The sequence below is a fragment of the Somniosus microcephalus genome, chromosome 3 (genome assembly GCF_052327205.1).
Source record: "Somniosus microcephalus isolate GS21.2 chromosome 3, FLI_Smic_1.0, whole genome shotgun sequence".
Lineage (NCBI taxonomy): Eukaryota > Metazoa > Chordata > Chondrichthyes > Squaliformes > Somniosidae > Somniosus > Somniosus microcephalus.
In genome coordinates this window covers 165,423,333-165,442,447 of record NC_140989.1, presented here as the reverse complement: position 1 = coordinate 165,442,447, position 19,115 = coordinate 165,423,333, and the positions used below count along the sequence as shown (strand labels likewise).

Sequence of the window (19,115 nt, the reverse complement as noted above, 5' to 3'; positions counted from 1 at the left end):
AACCTCACATTTATCCACATTATGGTGCATTTGCCATGTTTCTGCCCAATCACCCAATCTGTCCAAATCGTACTGGAGTTTCATGACATCCTCCTCACAGCCTACCCTCCCACCCAGCTTTGTGTCGTCTGCAAATTTGGAGATATTACATCCAATTCCCTCGTCCAGATCGTTAATATATATTGTGAACAGCTGGGGTCCTAGGACCGATCCTTGCGGTACCCCACTAATCAGTGCCTGCCACTCGGAAAACGACCCGTTTATTCCAACTCTTTGCTTTCTGTCCGCCAACCAGTTCTCTATCCAAGTCAATACCTTGCCCCCAATCCCATGTGCCTTAATTTTGCACGCTAATCTCTTATGTGGGACCTTATCGAAAGCCTTCTGAAAGTCCAAATACACCACATCCACTGGTTCTCCCTTATCTATTTTACCAGTTACATCCTCAAAAAATTCCAGTAGATTAGTCGAGCATGATTTACCTTTTGTAAATCCATGTTGACTTTGTCCGATCCTGTCACTGCTTACCAAGTGCTCTGCTATTACATCTTTTATAATAGATTCTAGCATTTTCCCCACTACCGATGTCAGGCTTACCGGTCTATAATTCCCCGCTTTTTCTCTACCACCTTTTTTGAATAGTGGGGTAACATTAGCTACCCTCCAATCCATGGGTACTGTTCCAGAGTCTATCGAGTTCTGGAAGATGACCAGCAATGCATCTACTATTTCCAGGGCCACTTCCTTAGGTACCCTGGGATGTAGATTATCAGGCCCTGGGGATTTATCGGCCTTTAGTCCCAGCAATTTTCCTAACACCATTTCCCTACAAATACTGATTTCTTTCAGTTCCACCCTTTCATCAGGCCCTATGTTCCCCGGCATCTCTGGGAGGTTATTTGTGTCCTCCTTTGTGAAGACAGAACCAAAGTATGAATTTAGTTGGTCTGCCATTTCTTTGTTTCCCATTATAAATTCCCCTGATTCTGACTGCAAGGGACCTACGCTTGACTTCACCAATCTTTTTCTCTTCACATATCTATAAAAGCTTTTACAGTTAGTTTTTATGTTCCCTGCAAGCTTACTCTCATATTCTATTTTCCCTTTCTTAATTAATCCCTTTGTCCTCCTTTGTTGAATCCTAAACTGCTCCCAATCCTCAGGATTATTGCTTTTTCTGGCCAATTTATATGTTGTCTCCTTGGGTCTTATGCTATCCCTAATTTCCCTCGTTCGCCACGGTTGAGTCACCTTTTTTGTTTTATTTTTATGCCAAACTGGGATGAACAAGTTCTGTAGCTCATCCATTCGGTCTTTGAATGTTTGCCATTGCCTATCCACCGTCAACCCTTTGAGTGCCATTCCCCAATCAATCCTACCCAACTCGCTCCTCAGACCATCGTAGTTTCCTTTATTTAAATTGAGGACCCTAGTCTCTGAGTCAACTACTTCATTCTCCATCTTAATGAAGAATTCAATCATATTATGATCGCTCAGACCCAAGGGGCCTCATACAACAAGATTGCTAATTAATCCTTTGTCGTTAATCCCCAGGGCCTGATGGTCTACATCCCAGGGTACTTAAGGAAGTGGCCCTAGAGATAGTTGATGCATTACTGGTCATCTTCCAGAACTCGATAGACTCTGGAACGGTACCCATGGATTGGAGGGGTAGCTAATGTTACCCCACTACTCAAAAAAGCTGGGAGAGAAAATGCGGGGAATTATAGACCGGTAGTGGGGAAAATGCTAGAGTCCATTAAAAAAGATGTAATAGCAGAGCACTTGGAAAGCAGTGACAGGATCGGACAAAGTCGACATGGATTTACAAAAGGTAAATCATGCTTGACTAATCTACTGGAATTTTTTGAGGATGTAACTGGTAAAATAGATAAGGGAGAACCAGTGGATGTGGTGTATTTGGACTTTCAGAAGGCTTTCGATAAGGTCCCACACAAGAGATTAGCGTGCAAAATTAAGGCACATGGGATTGGGGGCAAGGTATTGACTTGGATAGAGAACTGGTTGGCGGACAGAAAGCAAAGAGTTGGAATAAACGGGTCGTTTTCCGAGTGGCAGGCAGTGACTAGTGGGGTACCGCAAGGATCGGTCCTAGGACCCCAGCTGTTCACAATATATAAATGATCTGGACGAGGGAATTGGATGTAATATCTCCAAATTTGCAGACGACACAAAGCTGGGCGGGAGGGTAAGCTGCGAGGAGGATGTCGGGAAACTCCAGTACGATTTGGACAGGTTGGGTGATTGGGCAGAAACATGGCAAATGCACTATAATGTGGATAAATGTGAGGTTATCCACTTTGGTGGCAAAAACAGGAAGGCAGATTATTATTTGAATGGCAATAGATTGGGAGAAGGGAAGTGCAAAGAGACCTGGGTGTCCTTGTGCACCAGTCGCTGAAGGTAAGCATGCAGGTGCAGCAGGCGGTTAAGAAGGCAAATGGTATGTTGGCCTTCGTAGCAAGAGGGTTCGAGTACAGGAACAAGGATGTCTTGCTACAGTTGTATAGGGCCTTGGTGAGACCGCACCTTGAATATTGTGTGCAGTTTTGGTCACCTTACCTGAGGAAGGACGTTCTTGCCATGGAGGGAGTGCAGCGAAGATTCACCAGGCTGATACCTGGGATGGCAGGAATGACGTATGAGGAGAGATTGTGTCGATTGGGCTTATACTCACTGGAGTTTAGAAGATTGAGAGGGGATCTCATCGAAACCTATAAAATTCTGTCAGGTCTGGACAGACTAGATGCAGGAAGGACGTTTCTGATGGCCGGGGAGTCCAGAACCAGGGGTCATAGTCTAAGGATAAGGGGTAGGACATTTAGGACTGAAATGAGGAATTTCTTCACCCAGAGAGTGGTGAACCTGTGGAATTCTCTGCCACAGAGGGCGGTGGAGGCGAGTTCATTAAATATATTCAAGAAAGAGTTGGATATATTTCTTAAGGCTAAAGGGATCAAGGGATATGGGGAAAAGGCAGGGACAGGGTACTGAGTTTGGATGAGTATTCGACTAAAAACAAGGGCATATAAGGTAGCCAAATCTAGTGGGAGGATAGAGGATTGGGAAAACTTTAAAAGATAACAAAAAGATTGATTAAGAAAGGGAAGATACATTATGAAAGTAAATTAGCAAAAAATATAAAGACAGATAGTAAGAGTTTTTATAGTTATATAAAAAGAAAAAGGGTGGCTAAAGTAAATGTTGGTCCCTTAGAGGATGAGACCGGGAAATTAATGGTGGCAAATATGGAGATGGCAAAAACACTGAATGAATATTTTACATCAGTCTTTACAGTAGAGGACACCAAGAATATCCCAACACTTGACAAGCAGGGGGCTATGGGGGGGGAGGAGCTAAATACGATTAAAATCACTAAGGAAGTAGTACTTGGTAAAATAATGGGACTCAAGGCGGATAAATCACCTGGACCTGATGGCTTAAATCCCAGGGTTTTGAGGGAAGTGGCGGTAGGGATTGTGGATGCATTGGTAATAATCTTCCAAAACTCCCTGGACTCAGCAAAGGTCCCGGCAGACTGGAAAACTGCTAATGTAACACCCTTATTTAAAAAGGGCAGTAGACAGAAGGCTGGAAACTTTAGACCGGTTAGCCTAACATCTGTGGTAGGTAAAATTTTGGAGTCCATTATTAAGGAGACAGTAACAGGACATTTGGATAATCATAATTTAATAGGACAAAGTCAGCATGGTTTTATGAAGGGGAAGTCATGTTTGACAAATTTGCTGGAGTTCTTTGAGGAAGTAACATATAGGGTGGATAAAGGTGAACCAGTGGACGTAGTGTATTTAGACTTCCAAAAGGCATTTGACAAGGTGCCACACAAAAGATTATTGCTTAAGATAAAAAATCACGGGATTGGGGGTAATATTCTGGCATGGATAGAGGATTGGCTATCTAACAGAAGGCAGAGAGTTGGGATAAATGGTTCATATTCAGACTGGCAATCAGTAACCAGTGGTGTTCCGCAGGGGTCAGTGCTGGGTCCCCAACTCTTTACAATCTATATTAACGATTTGGAGGAGGGGACCGAGTGTAACACATCAAAGTTTGCAGATGATACTAAGATGGGAGGGAAAGTAGTGAGTGAGGAGGACATAAAAAACCTGCAAGGGGACATAGACAGGCTAAGTAAGTGGGCAGAGATTTGGCAGATGGAATACAATACTGGAAAGTGTGAGGTTATGCACTTTGGCAGGAAAAATCGTAGAGCAAGTTATTATCTTAATAGCAAGAAACTTGAAAGTACTGAAGTACAAAGGGATCTGGGGGTCCTGGTGCACGAAACTCAAAAGGTTAGTATGCAGGTGCAGCAAGTGATTAAGAAGGCCAATGGAATGTTGGCTTTCATTGCTAGGGGGATAGAATATAAAAATAGGGAGGTATTGCTTCAGTTGTACAAGGTATTGGTGAGACCGCACCTGGAATACTGCATACAGTTTTGGTGTCCATACTTAAGAAAGGACATACTTGCTCTCGAGTCAGTACAAAGAAGGTTCACTCGATTAATCCCGGGGATGAGGGGATGGACATATGAGGAGAGGTTGAGTAGATTGGGACTCTACTCATTGGAGTTCAGAAGAATGAGAGGCGATCTTATTGAAACATATAAGATTATGAAGGGGTTGGATCGGGTGGATGCAGGGAGGATGTTCCAGATGATGGGTGAAACTAGAACTAGGGGGCATAGTCTTAGAATAAGGGGCTGCTCTTTCAAAACTGAGATGAGGAGGAACTACTTCACTCAGAGGGTGGTAGGTCCATGGAATATGCTGCCCCAAAAAGCTGTCGAAGCTACATCATTACATAAATTTAAAACAGAAATAGACAGTTTCCTAGTAGAAAAGGGAATTAAGGGTTACGGGGAGCGGGCAGGAATTTGGACATGAGTCTAGGTTCGGATAGGTCATGGCCCTGTGGGTAGCGGAGCGGGCCCAGGGGCCGTGTAGCCTGATCCTGCTCCTGTTTTCGTGTGTCTAATGCTGTTAGATTCAGGAGATAGTCCTGTCATAGTGGATTGGCGGTTAGGATCAGATCAGCCATGATCTTATTGAATGGCGGAGCAGGCTCGAGGGGCCAATTGGCCTACTCCTGCTCCTATTTCTTATGTTCTTATGATCAGCCATGATCGCATTGAATGGCGGAGCAGGCTCGAATGGCCTACTCCTGCTCCTATCTTCTGTTTCTATGTTACATAATACCCAGTCTAAGATGGCCTGATCTCTGGTTGGTTCCTCGACATATTGGTCCAGGAAACCATCCCGTAAACACTCCAGGAATTCCTCCTCCACAGTATTGTTACTAATTTGGTTGGCCCAATCTATATGTAGATTAAAGTCACCCATGATGACTGCTGTGCCCTTATTGCACGCTTCTTTAATTTCCCTTTTAATGCCATCCCCAACCTCCGCCTTACTGTTTGGAGGTCTATAAACCACTCCCACTAACGTTTTTTTCCCCGTAGTATTTCTGAATTCTACCCATACAGATTCTACATCATCAGAGCTAATATCCTTCATTACAATTGTATTAATCCCTTCTTTAACCAGTAATGCTACCCCACCTCCCTTTCCTTTTTGCCTATCTTTCCTGAATATCAAATACCCCTGGATGTTGAGTTCCCAGTCTTGGCCATCCTTGAGCCACGTTTCCGTACACCCAACCCAATCATATTCGTTTACATCTATTTGCGCAGCCAATTCGTCCACCTTATTACAAATGCTCCTCGCATTAAGACACAAAGCCTTCAGGCTTGTTTTTTAACGCACTTAGACCTATTAGAATTATTATTTACTGTGGCCACGTTTGATTTAAACCGTTGATTTCTCTGACTGCCACTTTTGTTTTTCTCCTTCCTGTCTTTTGCTTTTATCCCTGTTTCCCTTTCCTCTGTCTCCCTGCTCAGGTTCCCAACCCCCTGCCATTTTAGTTTAAACCCCCCCCGAACAGTGCTAGCAAACCTCCCCGCAAGGATATTTGTCCCGCTCTGGTTCAGGTGCAACCTGTCCGACTTGTACAAGTCCCACCTTTCCCAGAAGCAGGCCCAGTGATCCAGGAAACTAAAGCCCTCCCTCCTGCACCAACTCTTTAGCCACGCATTCATCTGCTCTATCCTCCTATTCCTATACTCACTTGCACGTGGCACCGGGAGTAATCCAGAGATTACAACCTTTGAGGTCCTGCGCTTTAATCTGCTACCTAGCTTCCTAAATTCTTGCTGCAGGACCTCATCCCTCTTCCTACCCATGTCATTGGTCCCAATGTGAACCACGACCTCTGACTGTTCACCCTCCCCCTTCAGAATGCCCTGAAGCCATTCAGTGACATCCTTGACCCTGGCACCAGGGAGGCAACAAACCATCCTGGAGTCACGTCTACGGCCACAGAAACGCCTATCGGTACCCCTTACGATAGAATCCCCTACCACTATTGCTCTCCCACTCTTTTTCCTCCCTTCCTGAGCAGCAGAAGCACCCCTGGTGCCAGGAAGTTGGCTGCTGCTGCCTTCCTCTGGTAAGTCATCCCCCTCAACAGTATCCAAATCGGTATACCTGTTTGAGAGGGGGATGGCCACAGGGGTCCCCTGCACTACCTGCCTGCCTCTACTGCTCTCCCTGATGGTCACCCATTTCCCTTCTGCCTGTGCAGCCCTTACCTGCGGTGTGACCAACTCACTAAACGTGTTATCCACGACCTTCTCAGCATCGTGAATGCTCCAAAGCCCATCCATCCGCAGCTCCAGCGCCGCAATGCGGTCTGCTAGTAGCCGCAGCTGGATGCATTTCTGGCACACGTGGTCATCAGGGACACTGGCAGTGGTCATCAGGGACACTGGCAGTGTCCCTGAATTCCCACATAGAGCAAGAGGTGCATAACACGGGGCTGGGCTCTCCTGGCATGACTTACCCTTAAATTAATTCACTATCACCAATTAAAGATAACTCGAAGGTTATGGAATGGTTTACCAACAGTCCCTGCTACACCAGAAAAGACCTTAGTAACTATAAACTACAGAGTTAAAGTTTAAAAAAAGAGAAATACTCACCAACCAATCACTTACCTGTGACGTCACACTCTGATTACTTTTTACACCTCTCCCCGCTGCTGAGTTAGTAAGCCTCGCCTCGCTGCTCCTTTTGTAGTGCCGCCTCGGTGCTCTCCTGGTCCGATCTGGTCGGGCCTCGCCTCGCTGCTCCTTTTGTACTGCCGCCTCGGTGCTCTCCTGGTCCGATCTGGTCGGGCCTCGCCTCGCTCCTCCTTTTGTACTGCCGCCTCGGTGCTCTCCTGGTCCTGCAGTCTGAGCAGGTGCGGTGTGTACAGTTTCCCAAAGTCTGTCAGGAATCTGCCTACCTAACTGGATGCACAGTTATCTTAAATCAGAGTGTATGGCCCTGATTTTAACCTTCCCCCACCTAGTGGGAATGGTGAGGGAAGGAGTTTAAAATTTTAAAAATCTACCTCCCAGTGAAGGGACAATTACAAGTCCTAGCCCTTTTCGGGCTACCCCAGATCAGGCATACTCCCCAGACGTTCACCTTCAACTAAAGTTAGTGATAGCAGAATCCTATAAGACGCTTAATTGGGTCTAAAGGTCCAGGCTATCTCTCCCTAAAGGAAAGGAGCGACCTGAAGATATTACCGTCCTCCAGATAGCACTTTTAATAAGTTTAACTAGACTGTAACCTTCCGGATATTATGAGGGTCCGGAATACCCCCCAGAACTCTGCAACTCTTCACCAAAGAATGTACAGAGATTTGAGTTTGCGAGTTTGATACAGAAATACTAATTTGAGACAGTTCTAAAAATATATAAATTTATTAAAGAACAGACATGTAGTTAACAGCTGGTGAGTCCATCGCAACATTACAGTTCAAAAACAAATAGCTTACATTTCTTATTTCTCAGAGACCCTTATTTTCAAATCTTAACTTCGCTACATTTCTACATTTCTTATTTCTAAATCCAGAACATCCACCAAAATCAAATTAGAAGTACCTCTTTGATCCCTGAGACTCAGTTTAAAAACTTAGAGATGCCTCTGAAGAGTGAGAGAATCGCTTGACCTGTTCAGCGACTTCTGACTTTGTTTGAAAACTCTTATTTTTATATACTTTTTTCGTGGTTTCTCCTTTGAAGTTTTCTGCTGATATAAGATAATTACCTTTGTTGAATGCTTTCTATTCTTACTGTCATTTCAGCTGCCAACTCTCAGACTTCTGTCTCTACCTTTTAGGTGTTCAATAGTTATCATAACAATATGACAGCAATGGTTTCTGTTTGATGCCATTTTCACAAAATTCTTTCATTCAATTCTTAATATTGGCTTAACTGGTTTTAACAGACGTCATGACTCCTAGCTGCTCCAAGTTCAATACAAAAACTATGGGATTGCTTGGTGTATCTATTGAAGACATATCTTCTATAGGTATCGTATTTACAATATGTAAATTAAAACCACTTTAACCAGGGTGTTTCATGCATTTCTAGCTATCTCAATTGGTTGCATATCAGACTTCGGGACTCCATATTTCAAGCTTAACATAAAAACTATTTGACCAGAAGGTGTTTCTTTTGCTTGATGTCATTTTTTCAAAGGCACATGCCCCTCTTAATGTTTCTGTTCAACGTGTTGGTTTTTAACACTTGGGTCATTCCATTGTGTTTCTCCCAAACTCCAGACCTTTTGGAAGCGCCAAACTGCTATTTCAATAGGGCCATTGTTTCTTGGTCAATAACACATTCCCATTTCAAAAGCTTGTAGTTTTTACAACTTTGTTAACAACTGATCTTTATCTCAGAAGCCTGTATTTCTGTTTACAGCTTGTGTCTGAGGTTTTTTAGATTTTTAAACCCAGTTTCTCAATTTTTAATAATATCAGAATTTTCATAGGATGGTGTATTTTTCTGAAATGTGGCTTATTCCTTCACACCAGATCCAACCCGCTGACTTCCCGGCCATTTAAATTTTTACTGCCCCAAATCAGGCCATTGTCGAAGTTCCTGCAAAAAGCACGCGGGGGCCTAGTTAGCATTCAAAAGTCACGGCATGATGACATCATCACCGCCGTGACGTAGAATTAACTGAACGTCAAGGAGCGTCCTGCGTTGTCGGCTGCCTGGCAGCAGATTTAAGGCGGGAAGTGATGACAGGCCAAGGGAAGTATTGGAGATCTGCTCTTTTTAGTACTCCTTGAGGACCAGGAGTGCTTGGGCCTTCCCAGCCCGCCCCCCGATCTCGCTGGAATCCCTGATCTCCTGCAAAGCCCTTCTTCCACTGACTACCAGGGTCTGTTCCCGTGGGTCCCCGGCTGCAGTCTCCTGCGGCTAAATTTCTTCTACTGCCTGCCGGTTCAGGCAGTCAATCTGGCCGGGTATCGGACGGGAGTCAGAGGTGTTATTTAAATGAGGCCCTGTCATTAAAATCGACAGGGCCTCCACGTCCCTGGCCTCTGCCGGGCTCCCCCGCATCCTTCCTGCCCTCCTGTTCATATCGAGGTGTTTGTATCAGTTTGTTTTTTTCTGAAGGCTAATAGATGAATTTCCAAATGTTTTATTAAGGTAGAATTAATATTGAGGTTTTTGAACTGGAGAGGCTGTCTGTGAGAGAGAAACTGATGACCCAAACCACTTCAAAATTGTTGCACATATATTCTTCATTTTTCTATTTGAATTCCAAACCAGTCTTTTTGTTTCAGGGCAAACTTCACATATAGAGTATTTCTTTTGTGTATGTTTTGCAAATGGTTTGAATACAATCTAGAGGTTAAACTTAAGAACATTTTGATATAAAGTCTGAAGTAAAGCTATTAAGTTTTTATTTTTTTACTTCAGGAAATGATTCAAGCTAAGGGAAAGACTACCCAAGTAGGGCTACTGAACAGCTGTGCTTTTTATTTATGTTTGCATAATATATATAAAAATACAGCTGTAATGGTTAAGGAAAACACTTAATTTTCCATACAGTGAAATCTTAAAACCATGTAAACCATGTCAGTTTTATCCAAGCTAATAAATATTTTCTGAGGTCAATTTTAGGGGGTTTTGCGACTGACAGCAAGATTAGTTGACAGATTTTCTTTTTCTGCCCTCTCGCTAAACCAAGTGCATTAAGGCCAATGTTAGCTCCTCTAATGCTGTCCGAGCTGATATCAGCAAAATCATTGCTACCTTGTCTAAACGGCTCAGTTGCTGAAGTCAGATGAACCATTGAAGGATCTAAATTGCTGACTTCTGACTAATGGGATATATTCCACACTGTAAAATCAAATCACCACTGATATACTAGGAAACTATGGCATTTGATGGTGTACTGAAATTGGTGACACAAATTCAGACATGAGTCCAGCCCATGCAGGGTATTTGATTAAATCACCCGCACCCCCGGTACAGTGGAGCCCCCGCGCCCACGGTACAGTGGAGCTCGCCGCCACATACAACTGTAGTCGTTTACAGCACAGAAGGAGGCCATTTGGTCCATCATGTTTGTGATGGCTCTTTGGAGCAATCCAGTACTAATCCCACTGCCCTGTGGTCTCCCCAGTTCATTATCTTGTTCAACTTCAAATGTTCAATTATTCCTTACAAAATTCAATGGTCCTTGCCACAAACATTACCAGTGGCAAAGCCATCCATGCTCCCAACAACACAATATTTAAAAAAAAAAAAAAAAAAAAAAAAAAATCCTTTAACCTCTCCTCAATCTTTTAGCTATCCTTTTAGGCTGTGCTGTTGCTCACTTTTGGCACTAGCTCATCAATTAGCTTTCTACTTTGGTGTACCAATTATGTATTTAGCACATGGTCTGGCTTACTGCCAAAGGTTGTATCAATTGTCATATAGGTCAGCAAATGGATTCCTTCCTTTGATCCTCCCCATCACAAGTTGGAGTTAGGACAGTTCCATGGCGATGGTTGTACGGATCTAATATGCTATGAGTCCTCCTGAATTCTTCCATCGGTTCAATTAATATGTGTTCCTCTGGTTGTGGTATGTGGTCTGCCTTTCACTAAACAGCTGCTTGGCAAGTGGTATCTTGAAAGTATTTTGAGTTACTGCCAGCTGTATATAAAGCGGCTGCATGAAGTAATCCATATACCTTTCGCAAACATTACTGTTTGAACTTAGCTGGCAGTGGGAGTGACAGGTTCTTTGTTTAGCAGGTCAGTCCTAGCAGTGGGAATTTTTGTTTCGCGCAAAGCCCCTCCCATCCTGAGGTGCCATGTAAGTTAAAATAACAACAGAAAACGCTGGAAATACTCAGCAGGCCAGGCAGCATCCGTGGAGAGAGAAACAGAGTTAACGTTTCAGGTCTGGGACCCTTCATCAGAACTGGAAAAAGCTGGAGATGTAACAGATTAAGCAGGTGCAGAGACGGGGGAGGGGGCGGGAGAGGAGTTAGTTGTGTAGAGGACACTACACGCAAAAGGAGGAAACATACCTATCTGGTCGGGTTTTTTCTTTAATGGCATTCTGTCACACATTGCACTTTCACTGGCCAACCCCTCAGGCTTTGTGGGAAGTGCAAATCATTATTATCTTTTTCGGATGAGACATTAAACCGAGGCCCCGTCTTCCCTCTCGGGTGGATGTTAAAGATCCCACAGCACTGTTTGAAGAAGAGCAACGGTGTTCTCCCTGGTGTCCTAGCCAAGATTTATCACTCAACCAACATCACAATAAAAAACAAATTATCATATTGCTGTTTGTGCGACCTAGCCCTATTTGCTGCATTACAGCAGTGACTACACTTAAGTACTTTATTGGCTGTAACGCACTTTGGAATGTCCTGAGGTCGAGAAAGACGCAATATAACCGTGTGTCTTTTTCTGTGGCAAAACTGAGCTGATGCTCTGGGACGGAGCAGGATCTGCTCTGTATGAGAGCAGGGCTGACCCTCTGAGGGCACCATTAAATGTTGCATCATGAAGCCACAAAACATCTTAAAGGGAGTTAGTTTCCCATATCCCACAGTAAACCTGGTCTAGTGCTGGAACAACCAGACAGTAGGTATTTCTGAGAGCCACTCTTTTTTTTCTTTCTTCCACCCGATTCCTGATTTTCAAACCATTTTTGTGCTCTTGCAGGTAAGGGCAAAGTAAATGAGTCCCAATTACTAATGCCGTATGTAGTAGTGATGATTGCTATTTTCTATATAGGCCAGGCTTATGAGCACTCGCTTGCATTGGGCAGCTTTATACTGGGAATCCACAGGTTTAACTAATTTCACTTGGGACCTGTAATAGCCGTTAGAGGAAAAGGAGACTTTTTCCATTCAAAATCAGGGCAGTTTCTGGCACCAAGTTCACACTTCTGTAGTAAGCCTGCTTCCAATCTTGTGGTACCTCAGCAACCTTTTCATAATGAAAGCTAATGCCCTACAAATCTCCCTCAACACCCAAGGATCCAGGACCATCAGATGCAGGAGACCTGATTCCCATTCATCCTTTTAACTTGACCATTAGCTCTGCCACATTGACCTCCTAATCCTCCACAATGTTTGAACCTCAATTGGATGCCATGTTTCTGTTGGCTCTAGAAAATACTCATAGGGACATAGGAGCAGGAGTAGGTCATTCAGCTCTTCGAACCTGCTCCACCATTCATTTAGATTATGGCTGATCTGTACCTCGACTCCATTTACTTGCCTTAACACCACATCCCTTGATACCCTTACCGAACAAAAATCTGTGGCTCTGTCTTGGAAAAAAAGCACTCATAGATTTTCTTAAATCTCACCCCTACTCACCCAATTTTCTTAGAATTCTAATTAGGGGACTTGCAGAGCAACCTTTCTGTGGAGTGAAACTGAGTGAGAAAGTGGTATTTGATTGTTTGGTTTTCCGGGCGTGTGCTGTTGGTGCTTGTGATTACATTGACGTGAGCAGGTAGAAAGAGGTCTGTGAGCGAGTGAACCTGTTGTGACAAGGTGGGGGGTATTTGCTGATTGGTTTTGATTGTAGGGTGTTTTTCCCCTTTTGTATAAGAGGTTGATCTGCATGAGTGGCTCTGTTTCTACAAAGTGATTAAGTTGATATTTGAGAGTTGGGATTGTGTTCAGACTGAAACTGATTCCTGCTGTCCTTAGTTTAGACTGAGAATTTGTAAGATTTCCAATTCTTGACCAGAAGCTAATTATATTGTATAAGAAGATAAAAGGACAGGTCAGTAGGAGATTCTCTGTGATGCTAGTAAATGGGGGTTGACTACAGACAGTACAAGTTAGTAACTGGGTGGGAGGTAGGAGGCAGAAAGTAGGGATTAAGGGAACGTTCTCTGATTGACGGGATGTGAAAACTGGTGTCCCCCAGGGATCTGTACCGAGGCCTCAGCTTTTCACCATATATATCAATGACTTGGATGAAGGAATAGAGAGTTGCATATCCAAGTTTGCAGATGAAACTAAATTAGGAGACACAGTAAGTTGTGTAGATGGGAGCAAGAAGTTACACAGGGACATGGACAGACTAAATAAGTGGGCAAAACTATGGGGAAGTATGAGGTCCTCTACTTTGGATCTGAGAAAGACAAATTGGAATATTTTCTTAATGGTGAGAGACGAGGAGCTGTTGTGGAGCAAAGGGATTTGGGTGTCCGTGTACGCAAATCACTAAAAGCTAGTGCACAGGTAAAAAAATGAATGAAAAAGGCTAATGGAATGTTGGCCTTTATCTCAAGGGGGCTGGAATACAAAGCAGAGGAAGCGATGCTTCAGTTGTATAAAGCCTTGGTCAGACCCCATCTGGAGTACTGATTTCAGTTTTGGACAGTCAGGAAGGATCTATTGGCTTTGGAGGGGGTGCAGTGCAGATTCACCAGAATGATACCGGGCTTAGAGGGTTAAATTATGAGTAGAGGTTGCGTACACTTGGCTTGTATTACCTTAAACATAGTAGATTGGGTGATCTGATCGAGGTGTTTAAAATGTTAAAAGGATTTGATAGGGTAGAAATGGAGCAACTATTTCCTCTGCTGGGAGAATAAAGAGCGAGGGGATGTAATCTTAAAATTATAGCTAGGCCATTCAAGAGCGAAATGAGGAACCACTTTTTCCACACAAAGGGTTGTAGAAATCTCGAACGAGCTGCCTCAAAAGGGTTGTGGATGCTAGGACAATTGGAGCTTTTAAGACTGAGATAGATGGTTTTTTGTTAGGTAAGGGTATCAAGGGATATGGAGCAAGACGGGTAAATGAGGTTGAGGTACAGATCATCCATGATCTAATTGAATGGCGGAGCAGGCCGGTGGGGCTGAATGGCCTCCTCCTGTTCCTATGTTCCTTTGGAAAACTTATATTTTCTAAAACAACAATTTTTTTAAATGATGTCACGGTGTAAATCATAAAATAGCAGGGGGGGGTTGGGAGTTGCTTGAAACAAAGTGGCTACTAATGGGGCGTGCTCAGATTGAAGCTGATCAGTGCAGTTCCCAGGGTACTGTGCTGGATCCTTTACTGTTTGTGATTTTTATCAATGATTTTGTGGACATTAGTATTAAAACTATAGATTATATGAATGTGTGCAAGGACAGGCAATAAAGAGGAGAGTGGTAGGTTGTGTGCAGATTTAGATTAAGTTAAGTGAATGGGCTCATTAATGGCATATGGCATCTGATATGGAGAAGTGCTGTGCTCGGAGGGGCAGGCAACTCATATCCAGACCATGCAAGGGTACCCATTTAAAAATAACTGAGCAGGAATGGGCTATGGGGGTTACCATTGAACAGTCCCTAAATGTTTGTAAGCAATGTGAGGTAGCTAAAGAAAAGCATTGCTAGGTCAAAGTACCGAACGAGGAGCACAACACTTGGGTTATGTGAGGCTTTGGTCCATCCACAATTGGAGTCTTGCGTACAGTTTTTGTCCCCAAATCTGGTAATGTACAATGAAGGTTTGGACAGGGTGCACGGAGGGCAGCTAGAATGGCATCTGAATTTAGATCTTCATGAAAAGGACGTGCATGGAGAGTTAGGGTTATTGACGGTAAAAAAAAAACAAAGCTTGGAGGAATATAATGAAGGTTTTTAACATTATGAAAGGATTGACTCCAATACATTTAGAGAAGACATTTGAAATGGATAATGGTAGGACTAGAGGAAATGCTTATAGAATACATAGGCAAAGGCCAAGGTTCGATGGATATGCTGTGGTCTTTTTAGAAGGGGTTTGACAGGTTCTTGAGGGAGGAAGACAGAGGGTATTTGAGTGGTATATGCAGGTTAGCCTGTCTTCTGGAGCCTTGTTTGATTGCCATGGAGTTGGGGAGGGAATTCCTAGAGTTTTTCCCCTCCCCTGGAGTCATCCTCATTAGTGGTTGAGGAGAGTGGTGCATGAGGTTACACCAACTAATGGACAGGGTGAGCATGACTGGAAATGATGGGGTTTACTCACCCTTTTAATATGTTCACAGCTAATATTTGCTGTTTTACTGGAATCTGCTTTATTGTTGTGCTAAACTTATTTAGCTATTCACATTTGCACCTCTAACACACCTCTCTGTCTCTCTTGAGCTATTTCTGGAGACCTCTTTACCTCAGTCCCATTAATCTCACTTCTGGCTCCATGTAGTCACTTAAAAGTAACTGATCCCATTTAGGGCATTCTTTGTGTACTTTACATTTTGTTTTTCTATAGCATAATCATCTTGCACATTGAACATTATAGTCCATTCTTCCTCAACTGAGACATCCTATGCCAGAATTCAGTTAATTGTCTTTAAATTTAAAATTGCCTTTTTTAAGGAGTCCTAAATTGTTGCCTCACCCCTTATTGCTGTTCATATCCAGGTTGTCTCATTGAATCAAGTTGTAGCCACTAGTCCCCAAAGCTTCCACTGCTGAATTATGAACACACTCCAGATTAATAGCGAGATCCAGGCTCCTCCTCAGTCGGGCCTTTAATGATGTGCTAAAAAGCCGTCTTGCATTACGCCGATGAATTCTGATTCCCACTTCCACTCGGGCATCCCAAATTTATCTCCGTTTGATCACCATCCATTTTTGACCGCGCATACCTTTGTCTCATCACTGAAATTATTTTCATTGCTGATATTAACTATATCCTGCACATGCTTATCTATTAAAGCCACGCAATTTCATTTTGTATCCTTCATGGGACATCATTTCAGCTTCCCTCATTTCCAAATTATCTGTATGCATGTAATTCAGAATTTTACTTAAATATGTAACACCATGAGCAGGGCAGTTATGTGCTAGTATACCACAACATTGGTGACCGTATTTGTTTCACTCATTTGGTTGGAGTTAAAATGGAATGGGAGTTAAGATGCTGTTTGCAAATCAGGATGCTTTACCCATTCACTTCCTTTGGTATTAACCACATATGTTGGAGAGAAAGCAAGAAAGAAACCTGTATGTTGGAGAGGGGGAGTAACAGAGCCGCTTTCAATGTTATGTTCATGGTTTGGTCCCTTCAGAAGATGCCGACTGGTGCTTCGTTCTGTAGGTGCAGGCAGCCCTGGTGCTTCACCCAAGTGGCCATTCTTCAAATGTGAGCCTGTCCAGTGAACATTGGCAGTCCAAGGGCCCAACCTGTCCTCACCCGATGCCCAACCACCTGCACTTCAACTTGGCAGCATAGTAATCAAATGGTAACCTCAGGTGCTTAAAACCTCCCCTAGCCAAGGGGCACTGAGGACAAATATAGCGCTCAAATTGCACTGGTGGCTGGAGTCAGGCATCAATCCTAGTTTGTTTGGTGATGGACTTGCCCAGTGAGGCACTGGCGGTGGGCTTTTGATGGTTATAACATTGACCCATTTTGTGTCCTTTTCTGTCTCTGCAGCTTTTAATTGGTTTTGAATCTGGAACTCTGGTATTGTGGGACCTTAAATCAAAGAAGGGAGAGTACAGATACAGCTACGATGAGGTAAGCACATGCTTGTGACATAATGCAAATACATTCACATGAATTAAATAAGTGGTGAGTAGCATTTATAGTTTTCCTTGCTGTCTTTGATACTTGGAAGCAGTTTACATTTTCTCCGCGAGTAAGTCTGGAAACTATACTTGTCTCTCTCTATTTGAAGACTTCTTTTGTTCTATCAAATTGACCTTTTCTGTGATTGCGGCAGCAGTCACCGGCGTGTTCCTCTCGGACATGTGAGGAAGTATTTTCTCTTGCTACTAATTCTTGGGCCTTGAGGCGCAAGAATTATTCTTAACAGCAGAAGTTTTGAACCTCAACTCCGTGAACCTATTGACCGTAGGAAGTCCTTGCCTGTAACAGTTAGTGTTTGCAGAGCCTTTCATCAGACGGTAACTTGGCTTCATTTGAACATTGTCCAAGATTTCAGGGAAGGTTGAAGAAAGACCGGCAAAGTTGACAACAGTGCAGGACCCCTGAAGTTGCAGCTCCCTTCATGAGTGACTTAAAAACCGTATCAAGTAATCGCATGTGGTCTTACAATAGAAAATGGGCCAATAAATATCAAGATAGACCGTTCCAATTCTATTCAACTTTGAATAACCTCTTTCTTAGGAGGCAAATGTGCATTGTTAAAAATGTTTCATTTGGTATTGAAATGGATTTGGTCCAGGCCTGAGCAGTTACAGAAGTCCTGATGGACAGTCAGGTGGTTGTCTCCACATTATTGAAGGCACAAAGATCAAGCTGGTTTTGGAAGGGGGGATGTGGGTGTTCACATCTATCTATATATTAAAATCGGTATGTCCTGTTGCCTGTAAACTTCCCTTATGAACTTTTCAATGTTAATTGTCCCAACACCTGTCCCATTTGTTATTGCCTGCGACACATGTAGGTGGTGCTGTAATAGGGTTTTCCCATTTACAACACTTTGCCCTTCGTCACGTTTTCCCCATCACAAGACCCCTGTGCAATTTCCTGATTTAAAAACAGAAAATGCTGGAAATACTCAGCAGGTCAGGCAGCATCCACAGTATTTTGCTTCCCTATTAAAAACATTTGGTCTGAGTCTGTCTGTAGTTCCAAGCTCTCCTCCATTCTGAATTGCCACCATGCGAATTATTACTGTGTTGAGGTGAGTAACCAGGCGAGATGTTCAGTTTGGTTAAATTTTAACCATTTATCTTTAATTTCCCCTCCAAGTAATATTTCTCCCCAGAATTTATTCTCCGCCCTTTTAAGCCGGGCCTCCAGTTACTGGCCACCAACATTCCCCCTCCAGCGCTTGAGAGAGACTTTCCATTTGAAGCAGCAGTATTTTATACATCAGAATATTACTATTTCAGTATTTTTATTAACATATTTTGAATTCTGTGGCCTGTTCTTGGTCACTTCTGGCCTACCGCAACTGCTCAGTTTCAGCAGCCCATTCTCTGCTGCTGCTGATCTCCGCGCAGCTGCAGACATTGCGAGACATCAGGGAGGGAGAAAGTTACCTGGACCTTTTGCTCCAGGAGGCAGCCACACCCCTTGGATTAAATACTTGAGAATTGACACGTGGTCAGGGACAGGAGGGTGTGACTGCGAGTGAGGCAGGTACGGGGATCCAGGAGGTAATATTGCAGGAGCCTCAGTCCCAGCACTTGTCCAATAGATTCGAGGTTTTTGCAACCCTTGTAGACAAGTGCGGGGACTGCGGGGAGGACGAGCAAACTGACCACGGCACCGTGGTACGGGAAGCCGTTCGAGTGGGGGGAGTAAAAAGGAAGGTGGTTGTAGTAGGCGACAGTATAGTTAGGGGGATAGACACAGTTCTCTGCAGCCAGAGCATGAGTCCCGAAGGCTATGTTGCCTACCCGGTGACAGGGTAAAGGCCATCTCCTCCGGGCTGGAGAAGAACTTGGAGTGGGAGGGGGAGGATCCAGTTGTCATGGTCCACGTAGGTGCCAACGACATATAGGTAGGATAAAGAAAGAGGTTCTGCTGAGAGAGTTTGAGCAGCTAGGGACTAAATTAAAAAGCAGAACCACGGATTATTACCGGAGCCACAGGCAAATTGGTATAGGGTCAATAGGATCAGGGAGATGAATGCGTGGCTCAAAGATTGGTGTGGGAGAAGTGGGTTTCAATATTTGTGGGGCATTGGCACCAGTACTGGGGGGAAAAAGGGAGCTGTTCTATTGGGACGGACTA

At 43.7% G+C, this 19,115-nt stretch overlaps 1 protein-coding gene across 4 annotated transcripts in view; it reads left to right on the top strand.

Annotated features, from left to right (window-relative positions):
* The window catches only part of LOC147121525 (syntaxin-binding protein 5), a 324,726-nt gene that overhangs the window by 133,658 nt on the left and 171,953 nt on the right, over nt 1-19,115 (top strand). For all 4 annotated transcript variants that reach the window (XM_085981855.1, XM_085981856.1, XM_085981857.1 and 1 more), the window contains exon 7: nt 16,842-16,925. In XM_085981855.1, coding sequence (XP_085837981.1) covers nt 16,842-16,925 — 84 coding nt within the window. The remainder of the gene's footprint in view (nt 1-16,841; nt 16,926-19,115) is intronic.